At 48.6% G+C, this 18195-nt stretch overlaps 1 protein-coding gene and 1 non-coding gene across 5 annotated transcripts in view; both read right to left on the bottom strand.

Annotated features, from left to right (window-relative positions):
* Positions 1-3090: 3090 nt before the first annotated feature.
* TRNAT-CGU (transfer RNA threonine (anticodon CGU)) lies at positions 3091-3164 on the bottom strand. Its single transcript has one exon. It is a non-coding gene; the product is annotated as a tRNA-Thr (tRNA).
* Positions 3165-12963: 9799 nt separating this feature from the next.
* Positions 12964-18195, bottom strand: part of GPX6 (glutathione peroxidase 6) — a 20381-nt gene continuing 15149 nt past the window's right edge. For all 4 annotated transcript variants that reach the window (XM_049654784.1, XM_049654785.1, XM_049654786.1 and 1 more), the window contains 3 exons: positions 15708-15825; positions 15121-15220; positions 12964-13963 (listed from right to left, as the gene is read on the bottom strand). In XM_049654784.1, the coding sequence (XP_049510741.1) occupies positions 13766-13963; positions 15121-15220; positions 15708-15825 (416 nt within the window). In that variant the 3' untranslated portion in view covers positions 12964-13765. The remainder of the gene's footprint in view (positions 13964-15120; positions 15221-15707; positions 15826-18195) is intronic.

Below are 18195 nucleotides of genomic sequence, written 5' to 3'. Positions count from 1 at the left end.
TTCAAAATGAAGTTCCCCAGTCCCTTTTGGATTTTCGTGTTGGGCCGGCTCTCCAGGCCTGGGAAAAATCCGCTCCCGCCCAGTCTCCGCCATGGGAGTTGGGCTTCCTTCCCTCTGAAGGCAGCGCATGTTCCCGGCCAGGCAGGACGCTCAGCCGGCTCCCTCACTCTGACATCTTGGGAGTTAAGCGTCCTTCCGGGTGGTCTGCCTTCTGTCCCAGTTGGCAGAGTGTCTGCCCATCTCACACTCAAGACCCGGGTGAGTGTCCTGTGGATGCCATGCAGAGTGTGTGCTCCACGGATGACAGGCTTGGGGCAGGAGGCCCTTCCTCCCTGAAGTTGCCAGGCTCCAGATCACCCTTTTCCGTAAAAGACTTCATTCAGTTGGTGTCAAGTCCCCGCACCTCCTGGAAGGCGGTTTGAGGAGGAAACGGTAAAGAAGTCACCATTTCAATCCCAGGTCTACATGGGCTTTTCTCGGAATCCATTCAGCGTGGACAAGGGTGAAGTACTGAGAGGCGTTACTGCTACGTCACACGGTGAGACTCTTTCATTTTGTAAGAAACTGCCAGCCTCTCTTCCAAGGTGGCTGCCCCATTTTGCTTCCGCACCGGCAACGAATCAGAGCTCCTGTTGCTCCACGTGGTCACCAACAGTTGGTGTTGTTCGTGTATTGGAGTTTGGCCATAGCAGTAGCCACCTAGTGGTATCCCAGTGCTGTTTCAGTCTGCAATCCCCTGATACGGCAGACGGTGTTGAACACCTTTCCATATGCTTATTTGCCAACTCTATCTCGGTTGCGTTGCTTGTTCAGATATTTGCACATTTAAAAAATTGAGTGGTTTGGGATTACATCAAAATACAAAGCTTCTGGGGGCGCCTGGGTGGCTCAGTCGGTTAAGCGGCTGACTTCGGCTCAGGTCACGATCTCGTGGTCCGTGAGTTCGAGCCCCGCATCGGGCTCTGTGCTGCCAGCTCAGAGCCTGGAGCCTGCTTCAGATTCTGTGTCTCCCTCTCTCTCTGCCCCTCCCCTGTTCATGCTCTGTCTCTCTCTGTCTCAAAAATAAATAAACGTTAAAAAAAAAATACAAAGCTTCTGCACAGCAAAGGAAACAATCAACAACACTGAAAGGCAACCGACAGAATGGGAGAAGATATTTGCAAATGACATATCAGATAAAGGGTTAGTATCCAAAATCTATAAAGAACTGATACAACTCAACACCCAAAAAACAAATGACCCAATTAAAAATGGGTAGAAGACATGAACAGACATTTCTCCAAAGAAGCCATACAGATGGCCAGGGGTGCCAGGGTGGATCAGTCAGTTAAGCCTCTGACTCTCGATTTTGGCTCATGTAATGATCTCGAAGTTTGTGAGATTGAACCCCGCATGTGAGCTCTGTGCTGACAGCTTGGAGCCTGCTTGGAAACTTCTCTCTGCCTCTTCCCCGCTCTCTCTTCCTCCCTCTCAGAATAAATAAATAAACCTTAAACATAAAAAAAGAAGACTTCCAGATGGCTAACAGACACACAAAAATATGCTCAACATCACTCATCATCAGGGAAATACAAATAACCATAATGAACTATCACCTCACACAAAACGGCTAACATCAAAAACATAAGAAATAATTAGTGTTGGTGAGGATGTGGACAAAATGACCCCTCTTGCAGGGTTGGTGGGAATGCAAATTGGTGCAGCTGCTGTGGAAAACTGTATGGAGTTTCCTCAAATAATTAAAAATAATACTAACCTATGATCCAGGAATCACACCACTAGATACTTACCCCCCAAAAATATAAAAACACTAATTCTAAGGTATACATGCACCTGGATGTTTATTGCAGCATTATCTACAATAGCCAAATTATGGAAACATCCCAAGTGTCCATGGATACATGAATGGATAAAGAAGATGTGGCATAGAATATACAGTGGAATATCACTCAGCCTTAAAAAGAACGAAATCTTGCCATTTGCAACAAGATGGATGGAGCTAGAGAGTATAATGCTGAGCAAAATGTCAGTCAGTCAGAGAAAGACAAATACCATATGACCACTCACATGTGGAATTTAAGAGACGAAATAGGCAAAGGAAAACAAGAGAGAGAGAGAGAGAGAGAGAGAGAGAAACCAAGAAACAGACTCCTAACTATAGAGAACAAACTGATGGTTACTGGAGGGGAAGTAGGTGGGGGGCTGGGGGAGATAGGGAGTAGGGATTAAAGAGTACTACAGTTATCATGATTAAAAAAAATAAAATAATTGAGTTGTTTGGGTTTTTTTTAGGAGTTATCTTTTCATGTGTCTGTTAGTCATCTGGATGTCTTCTTTTTTATTTTTAAGGTTTATTTATTTATTTTGAGAGGGAGGGACAGAGAGCGGGGGAGGGGCAGGGAGAGAGAGGGGGAGAGAGAGAGAGAGAGAGAGAGAGAGAGAGAATTCCAAGCAGGCTCCAAGCTGTCAGCACAGAGCCCACATGCAGGGTTCAATCTTACAAACTTCGTTTCAAACGAAGCGGCCTTAGGTGTCCCCCAACCTGCTCTTTTCCCACAGTAACTTTGTCCTCCCCTGGGAATTCTTGGGTCCCGGACATTTTAACTTCCAGTTGATCATTATTCCTAAAGTTTCCTTAAGAGGATTAACAAGGGATCTTAACTGTTTATTCTCTCCCCCCCCCCCCCCCCCCCGCAAACACCCCAAGTTTTCTCTGTAGTCAACAGAGGATTCATGGTTCATGAATTTCTCTTATTTTATGAAATCATTATCAATAGAGCTGGAGATTGCTAGAATCTAGAGACATTACGCATTTCTCCGTGTCTGCCTGCTTTAAACTGTAACACCCCGCAGGTGCTCAAACACCCTTCTACTAGGAAAAGCATCCTTCCTCGGCAGTGGGTCGCATTTGAACTGTCATCTCCCTAAGAATCCACTTTTCAGGAGCAAGGAGCTCGAGCAAGCTGCAACCGAACAGCTCGGGTTCCACCGCTGGGAGATTGGTGAGAGTTTGGGGGGTGAGTAGGACTGACTCGAGGGGCCTCGCCAACGTAAAACGATTCTCAGGAAGAGTGGGTTTCAGAAAACGCCAGGCCCTACTGGGAGTCGAACCCAGGATCTCCTGTTTACGAGACAGGCGCTTTAACCAGCTAAGCCATAGAGCCACCCGGGAGCCGGCACCGCGCTGAGGCCTCGTGTCCCTTGGACAGGGTGGAAGCGAGCTCGCATCGCGGTCGTCTCCGGAAGACACGCAGGTGCGGAGGGAGGCTTCTCTCCCGCAGGACGCGCTGGGGGCAGAACACCAGAAGCACCAGGAGGCCGCAGGGGCGGACCAAGGGTTTTTCTATTTCCCGGAGGAAGAGTGCCACAGAGGGTCGAGGCCACGCAATCCGTGGCGAAGACCGTGACAAGAAGGGCTATTTACAACTTAAGGATGACCGCAGGATTTGCACAGAGCGGCTGGGCCCGGGCACCCGCGTACCTGCCCGAGGCGCCTGCAGCCTCCAGATCCGGGACACGAAGAGCCGCGCGTCCCCGGGCGAGCGGAGGAGGCCGGGGTCAGGGGGCCCTCAGCGACAGGTGGCAGCGGGCCCCCGGCCCTGTTCCAGGGCTCAGCCAACATCTGCGGGAACGACTCTGCAGGGGGCGCCTCTCGGGAGGGGTGCGCAGTGCGAGCCACGTGGCCAAGTTTTGAAGCATCCACGAGGAAAAAGCCGTTTGTCGGCTGGTTTCCCGCATCTGCGGTCCCCTCGGTTGCTCCCGGCGACAGTCTGAAAATCAGCTCGCCAAGCATGGCAGGCCTGCTCCGCTCGAACCCGCCGCGCCCTCAGGTGACCCCTTCCCCCCCCCCCCCCGAGGTCGCCCCCTGAGGTGACCTGTCCCTCCCAGGTCACCCCTGCCCCCTCCAGGTCGCCCTCCTGCAGTGACTCGCCCCCCCCCCAGGTCATCCCTGCCCCCCTCCCGAGGTCGCAGCCCCGCGGTGACCCTCACCTCCTCGGTTGCACCCTGGACCCGGAAGGCGCCCTGTTGCGCTGCGCGGGCGGGAGGCGCGGCGTCAGGGCGGGGCGGGGCCTGGGACCCGAGGGTCTGCGGGGTGGGGGGGACCTGGAGGGGCCGGGACTGGGGGCGGCGGGGGGGCGGCGGGGGGGCGGCGGCTGGGAGGCCAGAACGGCAATGGGGGTAGAGTCGGGGGCCCACCCGCACCGCGCGGGGGTTCGGGGCCGGATTTTATTCCCCGGCCGGGTCCCCCTCCGCACCCCCAGCCCCGTGTCCCGGGGGCAGAGTTCAGGCGGACGATCCAATCCGGGGGCTCGGCACCTGGCGTCCGGTCGGTGGGCTCAAGGGGCGGTCTAAGCACACGCGTCGCCTCGGACTGTGCGGGTTGCAGGCCGTGGGACTCCCGACGCCTGTGCCAAAGGGAGTGGGTGACGCGCACGTGGCCGCCTGGTGTGTGTTCTCCACACGGGAAATAGCTCCGAAAGAATCGTGTGTGTGCGCGCGCGTGCGCGCGCATGTGTGTGTGGGGCGCGTGTGCGCGATGAACTGTGAATATTACTTTTGGGTCAGTTACTCATTTCTCTTTTCACTTTACTTGGAAGTTTTGTTTGTTTTTTGAATCTCGGCAAACTATTTTGAGGTTCACAAACTGAGGGAAAATAGACATGACTCACCAAACACTTGAGGGATCTGAAGTGTCTATTGTGGTCATGGAGGTAGGAGAGAGGTTCTGGCCGCTCTATTTAGCCAGAAGTCATGAGACCACAGTCTGCATTTGTAAAATGAGTTTTGCCATTAAAAAAAAAAAAAAAAAAAAATCCTTGGACTCCTGGAGTGAGTTTTGTTTGGTGTTGTTGAATTGACTATTCTTGCTGGATTCTTAGTTATATTTTATTTGAGATGTTGATCTTTAGACGTTAGAGTTGAATTGTTCTCACTTGGTTTTCTTTTGGGTGCTACTTATATCAGGTTTTGGTGGCCCTGACTAGCAGGTCAGGCAGCTTTCCATTTCTTATGCCCTGGAACTGTTTTCAACTGACCACGGGAGTGATCTGATCCTTGGCAATTTGAAGGAACTTGCCTAAGGGAGTGAGTGCTTCTCAGAGTGGAAAAGAGGCCTGACGCCCTGTTCATTTGCTTCTCTGGTTAACATTCCAGCAGAATGTTTAACTTGGGCATGTCCTACTGTCTGTGATTCTCGGTGTATTTGTTGAGAGACAACGACACTAAAAGACTAACTGATTCACTGTGTCTATTGTCCTCGTATATTGTCCTCCTGACACAGGCAAGCCTTGAGTCGATGTTGCTCATTATTATTATCACATCAATGTTGGCCATTTATATTGTCCTAAACTCAGTCATTCATTACTCTTATCACCAGATACAGAGGTATAAAGTTGTAAATAATATTTGATTTTTGCTTAAACTATCTCTCATCTATTCATATAGCTACACTTTCATTACTAATTTTGAATTCTGATTTTATATTTTCCTTTGATTAGACTTTCCACTGGGTTGTATTTTGGTTTCATTTGTCAAGAAGACTTTTTTAGCTCTCCTAGCATGTAAACAGTTTTTCTTTTTAAATTTCTTTCTTCCATTTTCATTTGATAGGTTTTGTGGTCTTTTATTTACTTTTTAAGTGGTATACTAAACAGTAATTCAGTCATTTTTCATCTTATTCTTTAAAAAATGCATCTGAAGTTATGAATTGTTCCCACTGACATGCTTTAGTTACATCCTACTGGTAATAATATATGTTGTCTTCTCATTCTGTTGTGCATAGCCTTCAGTTTTAGTTTTGATTTTCTCTTTGAGATATTTTAAGAAGAATTTGATTTTTTTAAGCAAAAAAATTTATATTTTTAAATTATATTTTGATTCTTATTTTTTTATCCTTATTTTCTATTACATTATTTTCTAAATTAAGAAAATATTTTGACAGTTTCTTACTGACCAATACATAGTCAAGTTATGAAATTCCATGGGTAATTTTAAAATGGTGTATTCTCCATCTTTAGGAAATAATTTGATTGTATTTATCGGGTTAGTTTTGTTGATTATTTTTAAAGTTTCTTATTGCTTATTTCTTTGTCCATTGATATTTCTTGGAGTGAGAATGGTAAATTAAAGCCAATTATTAATTGTGTCTTTCTACTTGTATCTCTGATGAATTTCTGCTGAATGAAAATTGCTGCTTTATTTTTTTGAGCATAAGTATTGAAAGGCAAAAATCTTTGTAACTCCACTTATAACTTTTAGTATTTTTAAATCCATGGTTTTGAACTTTTAAAATGCTGGGAAAAACTGCAATTGAGATTTTTGAGTAGACCTACTGTGTGCCTTTTAGAGAAATTCTAGGGGTAATGGAATCTCTCATTCTGGCCAAGAACTTCCCAGAGACTTGAATAAAATGTGTTTCTGACCTGAAAATCTGGGACGAGTGGGAGAATCACCCTTTTTTTTTTTAATTTTTTTTTAACGTTTATTTATTTTTGAGACAGAGAGACAGAGCATGAACGGGGGAGGGTCAGAGAGAGAGGGAGACACAGAATCTGAAACAGGCTCCAGGCTCTGAGCACTCAGCACAGAGCCTGACGCGGGGCTCGAACTCACGGACTGCGAGATCGTGACCTGAGCCGAAGTCGGACGCTCAACCGACTGAGCCACCCAGGCGCCCCGAGAATCACCCTTTTAATGTTGGTGTTTTCTAGGTCGCATCCTTCATTGTCCTACTTTTCCTGGAGAGAATATTCATACTATTCCAAACATTCACATCTCCCAACTACCCAAAATAGGCTGATGGCTTCTAAATATCTTTCTCACAAAGACCTCTGTAGAATTTCACAGGATTGTAGACAGCTGCCTATGAGACATTTCCACCTTATTATCTCACAGACACCTGAGCACATCCAGTCCTTCCTATTCTTTTCTCCTTGTCAACACCACAATCCAGAAACCGGGTAAGTACTCGAGATGATGCTCCATCATCCGTTCCCTCCTCACGCATGTATTCATAAAGGAATATGCAGTCACGGCTGTTGAGGCTCAAATAGGGATCTTTGGGAACTCACCACGGCAATCACAGCATTAGTAGAGTGTTCCAAGTGGCGCCTGCTACTGTGAAATCATAATTTGATGTCATCGAGAGTTTTTGCTATTAATGCAGGTAACCCATCAATAAACCAGCTATTCCAAAGATAAAATTCTAGTTTTAATCTGATATTGTCTCTAAAGAACCTTGTGGTTTAAGTAGATACAAACCTGAGGTTTCGCCTGGACAAAAACATTCTGGATCAAGTTTCCCATGAGGGATAGTTGAATTTGCCCCCCAAATTATGAAAACCAATCCTAAGTGATGCTATGTAGCGTCCCAAGTTTGTCCTTCTTGGCATGGAGGGAGTTGTAGACATCGGGTGACCTCCTGGCTGGGACCATGAAGGGCAGAATGAGCCGCAGCCCCGTGGCACCTCAAAACTTCAAGGCAAGCGTTTTGTCCTCGCCTTCTTGCTACCTTCTGTCCCCTGATGGACGGTACCTCTTAAAATGCAGGACAGGTGTGGGCTTTGGTTCCTGATGAATAATCCAGTTATGGAGCGCCTGCCACAGTCTTGCGTCCCCAGGTCTTATGCTCCATGTGGCTAATGCCAGGCTCACATCAACTACTCATCCTCTTTGCACTGAGAGACGACAAGTAGAAAGTTTAAAGTTAGCTCACATTTTGGCTAGGGTTTTTAGACATGGTCTGTGAAAATGTACTGGCATAAAGTGGCTGATTTCAGGAGAACTTGATAGCAGACATAGAGGCATGGCTTCTACATAACTTTGCAAATTAGGAATATATGTTGAAGCCAGGAGATACCCTTAGAACACAGTGATTGATCACGATTTATTTTATGTTAGAATTTTATTATTTTTAAATTTTTTGTTTATTTATTTTGAAAGAAAGAGACAGAGAAAGAGAGAGAGAAAGAGAGAGAGAGAATCCCAAGCAGGCTCCACACTGTCAGCACAGAGCCCAATGTGGGGCTCAGACCTCCAAACCATGAGATCATGACCTGAGCCGAAATCAAGAGTCAGACACTTAACTGACTCCGTCACCCAGGCACCCCCAATTTTATATTAGAATTTTAAATAGACTATTAAAGTCGTAAATTCTTTTCTCTCCTTTGGTGGGAAGTCACTGTCTGAGACTCAGTTTTCTCTAATTAAGGGAATAGAAAAATTGCCCTGCTGAGTATCACTTAGTTTGATGACCATTTCGAAGTAACAGTCCTCTTTGTTCCATCATATAATCCGTGCATTCCATGTATTCCTTACATTCCATTTAGTTTATCTTCCAAGTTACTAATGTCCTTGGTGTTTATATTTAACACAATTAGGAATTGCGCCTGTCTCACCAGCGACTTATTATCTATGCTTCCCACATCCTATGAAGTTTTGCCTTTATCTCATGAGCCACTACCTTAATTACCCCCTAGATAGGCTTTATCCATCCAGTTTGCTTTCCCACTTTCCATATCACATATTATCAAATAGTACAGCAAACTCATATTTCATGACCCGCCAACTGAGCGTTCTGTATTTCTGGGCAGGCTAACAGTGTCCTGTACACGAACGGTCCTGAGGTCCCAGAGGTGAAGACAGAGCTCCAGGCCCAGGCTGGCAGGGTTACCGTGTGAGGCTCAAGGTGTCAGCATATCAGGCTCTTCAAAACTAATTTGTTGGGTGATACTCAATTTCAATTCCTACAGATTTGCCTGCCGGAAGCAAAGAAATTGGAAAGAGAGAAAAGATCTGAAAAAAGAAAAGATCCCCAGTCATCTTTTCTCTAGTCCCTCTGAAATTATAATCTAAAAATTGACGGGGTGCCTGGGTGGCTCAGTTGGTTGGGCATCCGACTTCAGATTATGATCTCATGGCTCATGGGTTCAAGCCCTGCATCGGGCTCTGTGCTGACAGCTCAGAGCCTGGAGTCTTCTTCTGATTCTGTGTCTCCCTCTCTCTCCGTACTCCCCCGCTCATGCTCTCTCTCAAAAATGAATAAATGTTATAAGAATTTTTTAAAAAATAAAAAAAACCTAAAACTAAGAATTGGTATGAGCTGTACGTCTGCCCTAGGTGTCGCTCTGAGGTGACAAAATGGTTTGCACCGTGTCGAGGCCACTACATTTCTGAGGCCAAACGGCGTCTGAAAGAATTCAACGTACGTTGCTCTTTCCTTTTAGAAGAACAAAAGGGTGGGTAGTCTGTGTGATTTCACAAGGAGTATTTGGGCGGGGGGGGGGGGGGGGGGGGGAACAGAATCTCTATCAGGAACTTCCCAGATTCAAAGAAAATAATGTTTCTGACCTGAAACCTGAGGAAAGCAAGAGAAAATTCTGTAGTCAGAGCAGCGGGTGAGGTGGGCTGGCAGGCGGGGTGGTGACGGGAGAAGAGAAAGTGAGACTTTTCCCGGGCTCCAAATCACATTGCAAGTCTGAGTCTTTGGGAAGATAAAGGAAAATTGTTCTGACTTGTTCAAACGGACAGAAGACTTTATCTAAGACATCTGCAACAGAGCCCAAAGTTTGGAAATAGGGGAGCCAGACTGAACTCCGCTCTGCACACAGCAGGGACGTGTGGGCACTTACAGCTGACACGCAGGGTGAGGGGAAGTGGGCCAAGCACTACTGAGACGTAGCAGGATTCTTGGCAAAGCCTGGCCAACGTCAAGTCCTAGTTGAGAAGGGGGATCGGAGGAGCCTGACCAAGGTCTGGTCAAGGAGGTGTGTGTGATGATACACCTTGAATTTGGGCCCACGTGGAGACCACAGAGGTCAGACACTGAGGGCACTGACAGCCGGGGGATGGCTGAACGGTCCATGTCAACCCTGGGTCTTAGGAACACCTACCGGCTGAACGGGGGAGGCAGTGGGGCTGGGGCTGAGCACAGTGGGCGACCACGTGAAGTGCAGGGGCAATTCTTTCATCCTGTGTCAAGACGCCAGCATTTTGTGCACAGCCTCCACTCCCCAGGGCAGCATATACTAGGATCGCCCGGAAGGCCTTTTAAAGCACACACTGCTGTTCTCACCCCCAGAGTTTCTGATTCAGTAAGTCTGGGAGCGAGCTAAAAACTGCATTTCTTTGTCAAATATTTTTAATGTTTATTCATTTTTGAGACGAGGGGGGAGGGGCAGAGAGAGGAGGACAGAGGATGTGAAGCAGGCTCTGTGCTGACAACACAGAGCCCAATGCGGGGCTCCAACTCAGGCACCGCGAGATCATGACCTGGGCTGAAGTCGGACGCTCAACCGACTGAGCCCCCAGGCGCCCCTCAGAACTGCGTTTCTAACAAGTTCTCAGGTGATGCTGTTGCTGCTGGTCCTGGTCAGGACACATCGCCGAGAGAATGAACTCCCTGTGGATGGAGGGTGAGGAGGGGAACACGTGGGTGGGTGGAGACTCTCGGGGGTCCCTCTGGGTAAGGAACTGTGGAGGGTAGTGGGCAGTCTCCATGGCCTTACCCAGGTCTGCTTTGGCAGGATGGTGCCCCTGCCCCTGCCTGTGGCTCCCAGCTGCCCCTTCCAGCCAGAGGAGTCACCTCACCTGGAGGTCTCACCCTGGGGCTGGGGGCGACCCCACAGCAATGGTTGACTGACCTGAGTTACAAAAGACCATCCCTCTTCCTTCAAGGTGGAATGATGATAGCGGGCTTTATCCCGAGGTAATCTCCAGCAGAAATCCCGCGTTATCTTCTTTCTTCCTCTGCCCCATCCTGCATCACTGGTCCCTTCTTCTCAGACCACTCAGTAAGCGACATGTGTCCACATCTCAGTCTCAGTCTGCTTCCTGGGAACCGAAGCCAAGTCAAGGGGTATTTGTGGGGGTCACAGGATGAGATCCGATGTGCTCTGGCATGGACCCTGGCCCTCCCTTTCTCAGATTTGGGGACTCCGGCTTCCAGAACGAACAGGTGCTCCCAAAGCCCAGGAACGCCAATGTTCACGCAGTCCTCGGGGAGGCCTGGTTTCTACGTGGTAACTGCCGGAGGCAGAGTGTGTTGGGGTCTGGCCTCCGGGAGTGGCCGCATCTCAACTCTGGGAGTAGGCGGTTAGAGGGTCTGAGTCCTGGTTCCCTGGACTTTGGAAACCGCACCCCACCCCCCATCCCGCCTGGGGACTGTCCTCAAAGGTTTTGTGATCTGCAGAGCAATAGTCATTTCAGACACCTGTTAGGTGGCTGGTGGGGTAGATGCCTGTGAAAACACCGCACCAAGTGTATCTAATTTGCATGATAGTTTGTGGGAACTTCTGGTTGGAAGAAAAAACTCCGCAGCAATAATAGAGCCAGTGAGGTCATGATGAGCACCAAGACGGCAACAGTAAGGTTCCAACTTCCTTAACGGACCTGAGCAGTCCTGCGCAGCCCGCCCGCTCCCGGAAGGTTCTGTGTGTGGCTTTCCCAGGGGACCAAGATCTGTCACAGTGGTCGGTGAGGAGGGGAGAAGCGGGCACTTTATCTCCGGATCCCCCCTTTATAAAGACTTCTACATTCTCCTCATCATTGCCACCATCCTCTGCAACACCTGCCCCCACACCTGCCCCAGTTCCCCGACCTCCCAGCGCCAGGAAGTTCCCCCGCTTCTCTGGCCTCAGATCAGCCTTTCTGTTCCCTGCAGGGTCAGCCTTGGGGGGGCATCAAGGATTCCCTGCAGGGTCAGCCCTGGGGGGAGGCATCGCGGAGGGAACCTGCATTTTTCACAGCAGCTACAGGATGGAGCCTGTCACAGACGCTCAGCGTAACCACTCGGGGAAGCCGAGTCCTCTTCCTTCTTGGCTTCGGGACTCTCCCACGGACTGGGGACTTGCTGCCTGGAGCGTTCACTCTCACACAGCAGTTCTCTGCTTTACGCTGAACTGGAACCTCGAGTGGCCCCCGCCTCCTGCACCCACTTCCTGGCCCCTGATGATCCTCATCGGAAAATAGTAACAGGTGTGGAAGCTTCTGAGGCCTTGCTACGGTCCCTGGGGGTTCTCAGGAGAAACTCCACAAGGAACACATCTCCCACCGTGACCGGAGAGGCCCTGCAGCCCCTCCTCACTCCCTCCCTGCTTGGCGAGGCCTCTGGGGGTCTCACATCCAGAGGGGACGCCACAGACGGCCAGGCTTTGTTTTCCTGACTGGATTTTGAGTGCAAGAAGACAAAACATCCAAATGTGGGGAAAACATTTTCCTCTGAGGTCAGACGCAGCCCAGTCCTGGAGGCCAGACCCCAAGAGTCTCCACGGCAGTTCCTCCAGGAGGCCAGGTCTTCCCCGAGGACTGCGTGAACGCCTGCGTTCCTGGGCTCCCAGAGCACCTGTTCCTTCTGGAAGCTGGAGTCCCCAGGTCTGAATCTCTTCCCCTGCCATCGCTGGCCTTGCCAGTTTGCACGTTCTACACAGAGGTTAAGTCAGGGATTGCTTCCGTCCCGGCGCACAGCCGATGATCATGTCTCACCACTGACACTTAAATTCCCTCTACATTTTAAGTGCAAAAAAATATTTAAAGTGCAAAAAAAAATTTGAAATTTGTTGAAAGTAATTTCTGAAAGGGAAAAGAAAAACAGCTATTTCGCTTCACTTCCTCGTACAAGCCTCTCCTAGTTTCTGGTGTTCTGCAGTCTGTGCTCACAGAAAGGGCTGAACCCCGGTGATAAAACAGCCGCTGGACGGGGCATCCCAGCACGTTCTTTGCCCCTGATTGGGGAGCATTTTGTTTCGCTTTTCTTCTGTTTTTCTGTGTTTTTAGATTTTTAACTGTGAGCAGGAATTTTACAGAATGTTTGTGTCTTTGGAGAGAAGCAGGGCTACCTCACATGTGGGCCCCCAGGAGACCCCAGTGGGAGGGGGCGGCTGCCTCTGCAAGGTCAGTGTCCACGGTTACAGCCGCCAGCCCCACCTGGTGTCTGGATGGGCCAGGGAAGCATCCAGAGTGCATGTGGGAAACACAAAATACTGAGGGTGCAGGGATGTAATCCGGGAGCGGGGAGACACCTCGGGAAACCAACTCTGCTGCAGAATTTCCTTTATTTGAGTCAGTGATGAGAAGAGGTATGTGTGTGGCGGGGGAGGCTCAGGGTGAGGACAAAGCCCCAAGTTCAGAATGAAGGGACATCCCTGCCCTGGAACCACTAAGGGACAGGGACCAAGTAAGCTTGGGTAGGTCCAACCCAGAGGGGCCGGGGGCCCCCAACAGGGCGTTGCCTTCCTTCAGGGACCCCAGGTTTCCACCCTCACCCGGACTTCAGAGGCCCTGTAGGAGTGTGCAGGGTGTGGGGGACAGAAGGCCTCACTTGGGAGAGGAAGAGCTTCCACCCCAGGGCTATCTTCAAGGACAGGAGAGGTTATGAAGGGGGTCTTGAGGGTCTTGCTGCCAGTTCCTGCTTTCTTCAAACCTCCAGGATGGGGAAGGACAGACGCCAGAACTCCTGGGGATCACCTTTTTCAGGGATATTTGGTAGTCTGAGCCATCTACCCGGAAATCTGCTTTTCCTTTGCAATGCAGTGGAAAAAACCTGATATTCGGGGAGCAGAGAGCTGGGGAGATAGGTTTTCGTTGCCTTGTTCTCAAGCACACGCACCAGCACACGCACACCAACACGCACTCATATCCAGGATGGCGGGGTCACAGGGACGCTGGGTAGGAAGGCATGTGGAGCAAAGATGGACCCAGTGTTCAACCACGTCCTTCAGGTGGGAGGCAGGTGGCTTTTTCTGACGGCCTCTGGGCCTTTCTACTTGGTTTATAGCTGCTTCAGATACTCCAGGATGTCCGATCTGATGGTGCTGATGGGAGCCTTGTGGAACCAGCGCATGACAGGGACCCCGTTGGGCCCCACCAGGAACTTCTCAAAGTTCCAGCGGATGTCGTGGACCTTCATGGGCTCCCAGAACAGCTGGTCTGGTGAGCCCAAAAGATCCGAGGTCGGAGGGCAGGAGTTCTGGAGCAGAGAGATGAAAAAGAGAAAAGGTTTTTTTTTCCCCTGTGCTTCTGTAAGGTCCAGTTTTATCTGGAACCCCAGAGTACTCACCATCCGTCAACATGTGAACCCCCGACGTGCCCCCAGTGAACCACACATTTCAATGCAACATCACCAGTACAACAACCAAGAGCTAGACAGTATGACAGAAAATACTCCTCCCTTCCCAGTCTGCCTCTCCCATGGTTACATCATGGTGCTTCAGTAAAATAATAGCTTCTGTTTTCTTTGCCAAGTCCTACCATTTCTATAGCTTTGGTTTTCTTACCCGAAAAGAGAAATGGTTCGGTTTAGAGTTGCGGTTCCCAGAGTTTGGGGCTTCATAGGGTGGTAAAGGTTTCGTAACTATTTTCCAGAGATGAATGTAGAATAACCCACATTTATTTTGACAATAAGAAAAATCAAAAGTCTACCTAACTGTAAAATTTAAAATTAGCAGACTTTGAAAGGATTAGGTCGAAGAAATATCAATAGCATCACCATTTTTGAGCAACAGAAATGGCAATTTATAGGATTTAACAAATAATTTAATATCAGAATAAATGATGGTTTTTTAGATTCAAGGAGCTGAGCTTTGCGAAAAACTCCCCACATTGCCTTTTTTTTTTTTCTTCAGTTTGCAATGGATGGGTGAAAATTTCAACAGGGACCAGACTTGTTTGGCAGACCAGCATGTGGGAACCTGTGGCCTAAGAGAACCTGGGTGGTTCTAAGACTCGGTGACGCTAAGACAAGTTGCCATACGCACTCTACATTATGAATTCCATGAATTCCATGTCCGTCTCCCTGACTGGAGAGGAGCCTCCAGGGAAGGGCTGGGCCCTATTAGCACTTTTGGGCTCCCAGTGGGCAGAGATCCTCACACCTATGGGGATTCCATAAACGACCACCGAAGAGTGAATCGCTACCCTTCAGTAAGGGGCGCTGGTCCACATCAGGACTGTCACAGGTTACGTTTCCTGTAGTTGAAGCTCGAGCCTCACCGTGGACATTGCCATGATTCTTGAACTCATCTAGGCATTTCTTTCCAAGGAGTCCAACCTCGATCCAAAACGAGCCCCATGCTTTCGGGGCATCTCTGCCTATGACCAACGCCTGCCAGGTGTGTGGGCACTCACCTTCAGGAAGGTAAAGACCTTCTGTTCGTTTTCTCCATTCACATCCCCTTTCTCAAAGAGCTGAAAGCTGGGGACGAAGCCGCCACCTGGACGCACATACCTGCAATGAACCAGCGTGTTCCCAAGAGGGCGCAAGTTAGGACAAGGAGGGATGGCGAAGGCCACCATAACTCTACCACAAAAGTTAGGATAAAGAGGGAGACACGGAAGACAGGGAAGGTGAGGAAAGAGAGGTCTCTGGGAGTCAGGATGTCATGCATTATGGAGCCAGTAGAGACTTCCAAGAAAACTGGAAGGCATATTTTAAGGTCAGGATCCCGATTCATTTTTATTGCCCACATTCCTGCCGTCGTCCCGTCCTTCTTTTCCATTGGACATTCCCCTCATGTCATTATCAAGGAGCTCAAGGCAGAGCGAATGCTTGAGCACGGCCAGCAGGCAAGTTTGCACGCAAAGCTTCACAATGATGTTTTTGGACCCAACGATCCACCACCCACCCTGGAAGTTTCCAGAGGAAGCCGGCCTCCAGGCAGAAGGAGGAAGGGAAATCCTGGCAGGGTCTCTGCAGGGTCCCAGCAGGCACTCACTTGAGCCCAGAAAGGATCTCTGAGTTCTTTCCTGGTTCTTGTTTTCCAAACTGGTTGCACGGAAAGCCCAGCACGACCACGCCATAGTGCTTCAGCTCGTCCTGAAGTGCGTTCAGTTCTGTGGGAAGACAGCAGCATGGGCAGACTGGCCTGCAGGCCACCCTGCACAGGGAAAGACCACTGGATGGATCCATTGATCATATGAATAAACTGAGGACTATGAGCGAGAAGTTCAAGGTTACAGAGACTGAGGAGGCAGAGCAAGAAGCCGGAACAGAAGTTTCCAGAAACAGACCCAAACAGCGGCCATTGTTCTTGTGTGGTAGTTCCCGGAAGTGGCTCTGCTGCGTCATCCAGTGGGGGTGCTTGTTAGAAAGCACAGGTCGGTTAGCCCTGTGGGGCAGGGGTGAGGAAAGGGGCAGGGGCGGGGGCCTGTGTGATTCTGAGTGGAAGTAAGATTTAAATGCCACTGCCCCCTTCCTTAGTGGTAGACTGACTGGCCAAAAATTTTCAAGGCAAAGGCAAACAAAATGGACAAGCTACTCACCCCCCACGATGCCCCATGACCACACACCTGATGCCCAGGCCTCCTCCCAGGAGCACTCTCGGGTACTGTCACCTGGGCGCAGAAATTCAGAGCCTGGTTCCAGAGCATTCTCTCCCCTCTTGTTTACTCTGCTTCCTTGGAACGCTCACGGGGATTCCAGACCACAAACTCCTGTGCTCTCCTGCTGCCAGAAGCTGCTGACTTGTGTCCAGACCCTGCCAGCATCTCATCGTCAGCCACTCTCAGTCCCCACGTATTCGGTCCGCATTACCAGTGCCAGTCAGTCCACGCAGACTCCGCTCTGTGCTCTGCCGCGGCTGCCTCCCCCCAAAACCTCTTCTTAAGTGACAGTGCCTTCCTGTTTGTGTATGTTTCTTCAGCGACCGTCCGTACTCACCTTTGTCTTTAACCCTCAAGAACAGTCCCTTCCCGTGGCAGAAACACCTAGCCGATCCTGGCTCTAATGCTTCGGCGGATTCCTTTAACTCTCTCAATTTCCCCATCTGGAGTAAAGTTTGAATGAGACGCTCTTTATGATTCTCATGCGCTAGTTTAATAAATTATATCGCAGCAACAGAGTGGAAACTATGCCTTCGAGTAGATGAGGAAACTCATCACGCACTGATACACAATAACATCCAAGATGCTTGATTATGTGAAAAAGCAAGGTGCGGGACTGCACGTGTGTATTCGTGTATTTCTACAGGAGAGAGGTATCTGCCTGCATAGACATTAGAGGTTTATGAAAGTCTACACCCTAAACGGATAACAGTGGTTTCCCAAAAAGAAAGAAATGTGGATGTTTGCACTGTTAAAGCCTTTTGTATCTTTTACATTTTAAATGTTGTGAATACAGTCCCTTTTCAGAACAAATTTAAATTAAAACTGAACATTTAAAAGCAGATTCTCATTCCACGGAATTGCTGTTTATACATCACAACTTTGTTTTTGCTTTTTTAATTTAAGTAGGCTTCATGCCCAGTGTGGGGCTTGAACTCATGACCCTGAGATCAAGGTCACAGGCTCTACCAACTGAGCCAGCCAGGCACCCCTAAACGTCATAACTTTTAAACTTACTATATTGTTTCCAATTTAACTGTTTGAAGGGAGAAAATTGCTACTTGCTAAGTGATATTAAACTGTTATTTAGGCTCTTATAATTAGATCCTGAGGTGTTGTAAAAATTAAGTAAAAATTTAGTCTGTAGCTTTTCAGGGTTTTTCCTAGGGCCAATTGTACATAAAAAAATAATAAATATAAAGTGACCCCCCCAAACTATTTTAAATGTAAGATCTTTCCATAATCTGTGCTTTTGAGAGTATCTTTTTATACACAATTTCACCACTAAATTTAAAAAGTCTTTAGAGTCCCTTGGTGAATGTGAACCATTTTTTTTTGTGGTTCTTTGAAAATTAACTAATTATAATATATATAATATACTTTTATGTTACATATAACTATATAATTTATTTTAAATATTATATTTAATTAAATTATGTACATTATATAATTATATACATATAATTATAATATATATTAGATATAATTATAAAATTCATATAATTTTGCCTAAATCAAGCAGCCCCGTCCGTGTTAGCCCTTGTAGGCTGCTGTAACAAAATACCATAGACCTAGAGGCTGATGAACAATAACAGTGTATTGCTCACAGAACTGAAAACTGGAAGCCGGAGGTCATGGTGCCGTTGTGGTGGTTTCTGGCAAAGACTCTCTACTCTACAGACTGCACACTGCCTGGCTTCTCCCTGTGTCCTCCCGACAGTGCAAGGGCTGGGCGTTCTGTGGGGTCTAATCCCTCCATGGGGGCTCCACCCTTGTGACCTTCTCCCTGTGTCCCCCACGGTGCAAGAGTTGGGCGTTCCGTGGGGTCTAATCCCTCCATGGGGGCCCCACCCTTGTGACCTTCTCCCTGTGTCCCCCCAC

This window comes from Panthera uncia (genome assembly GCF_023721935.1).
Source record: "Panthera uncia isolate 11264 chromosome B2 unlocalized genomic scaffold, Puncia_PCG_1.0 HiC_scaffold_25, whole genome shotgun sequence".
Classification (NCBI taxonomy): Eukaryota; Metazoa; Chordata; class Mammalia; order Carnivora; family Felidae; genus Panthera; species Panthera uncia.
Note: the sequence above shows the minus strand (reverse complement) of the source record. Positions and strands in the feature narration are given on the sequence as shown.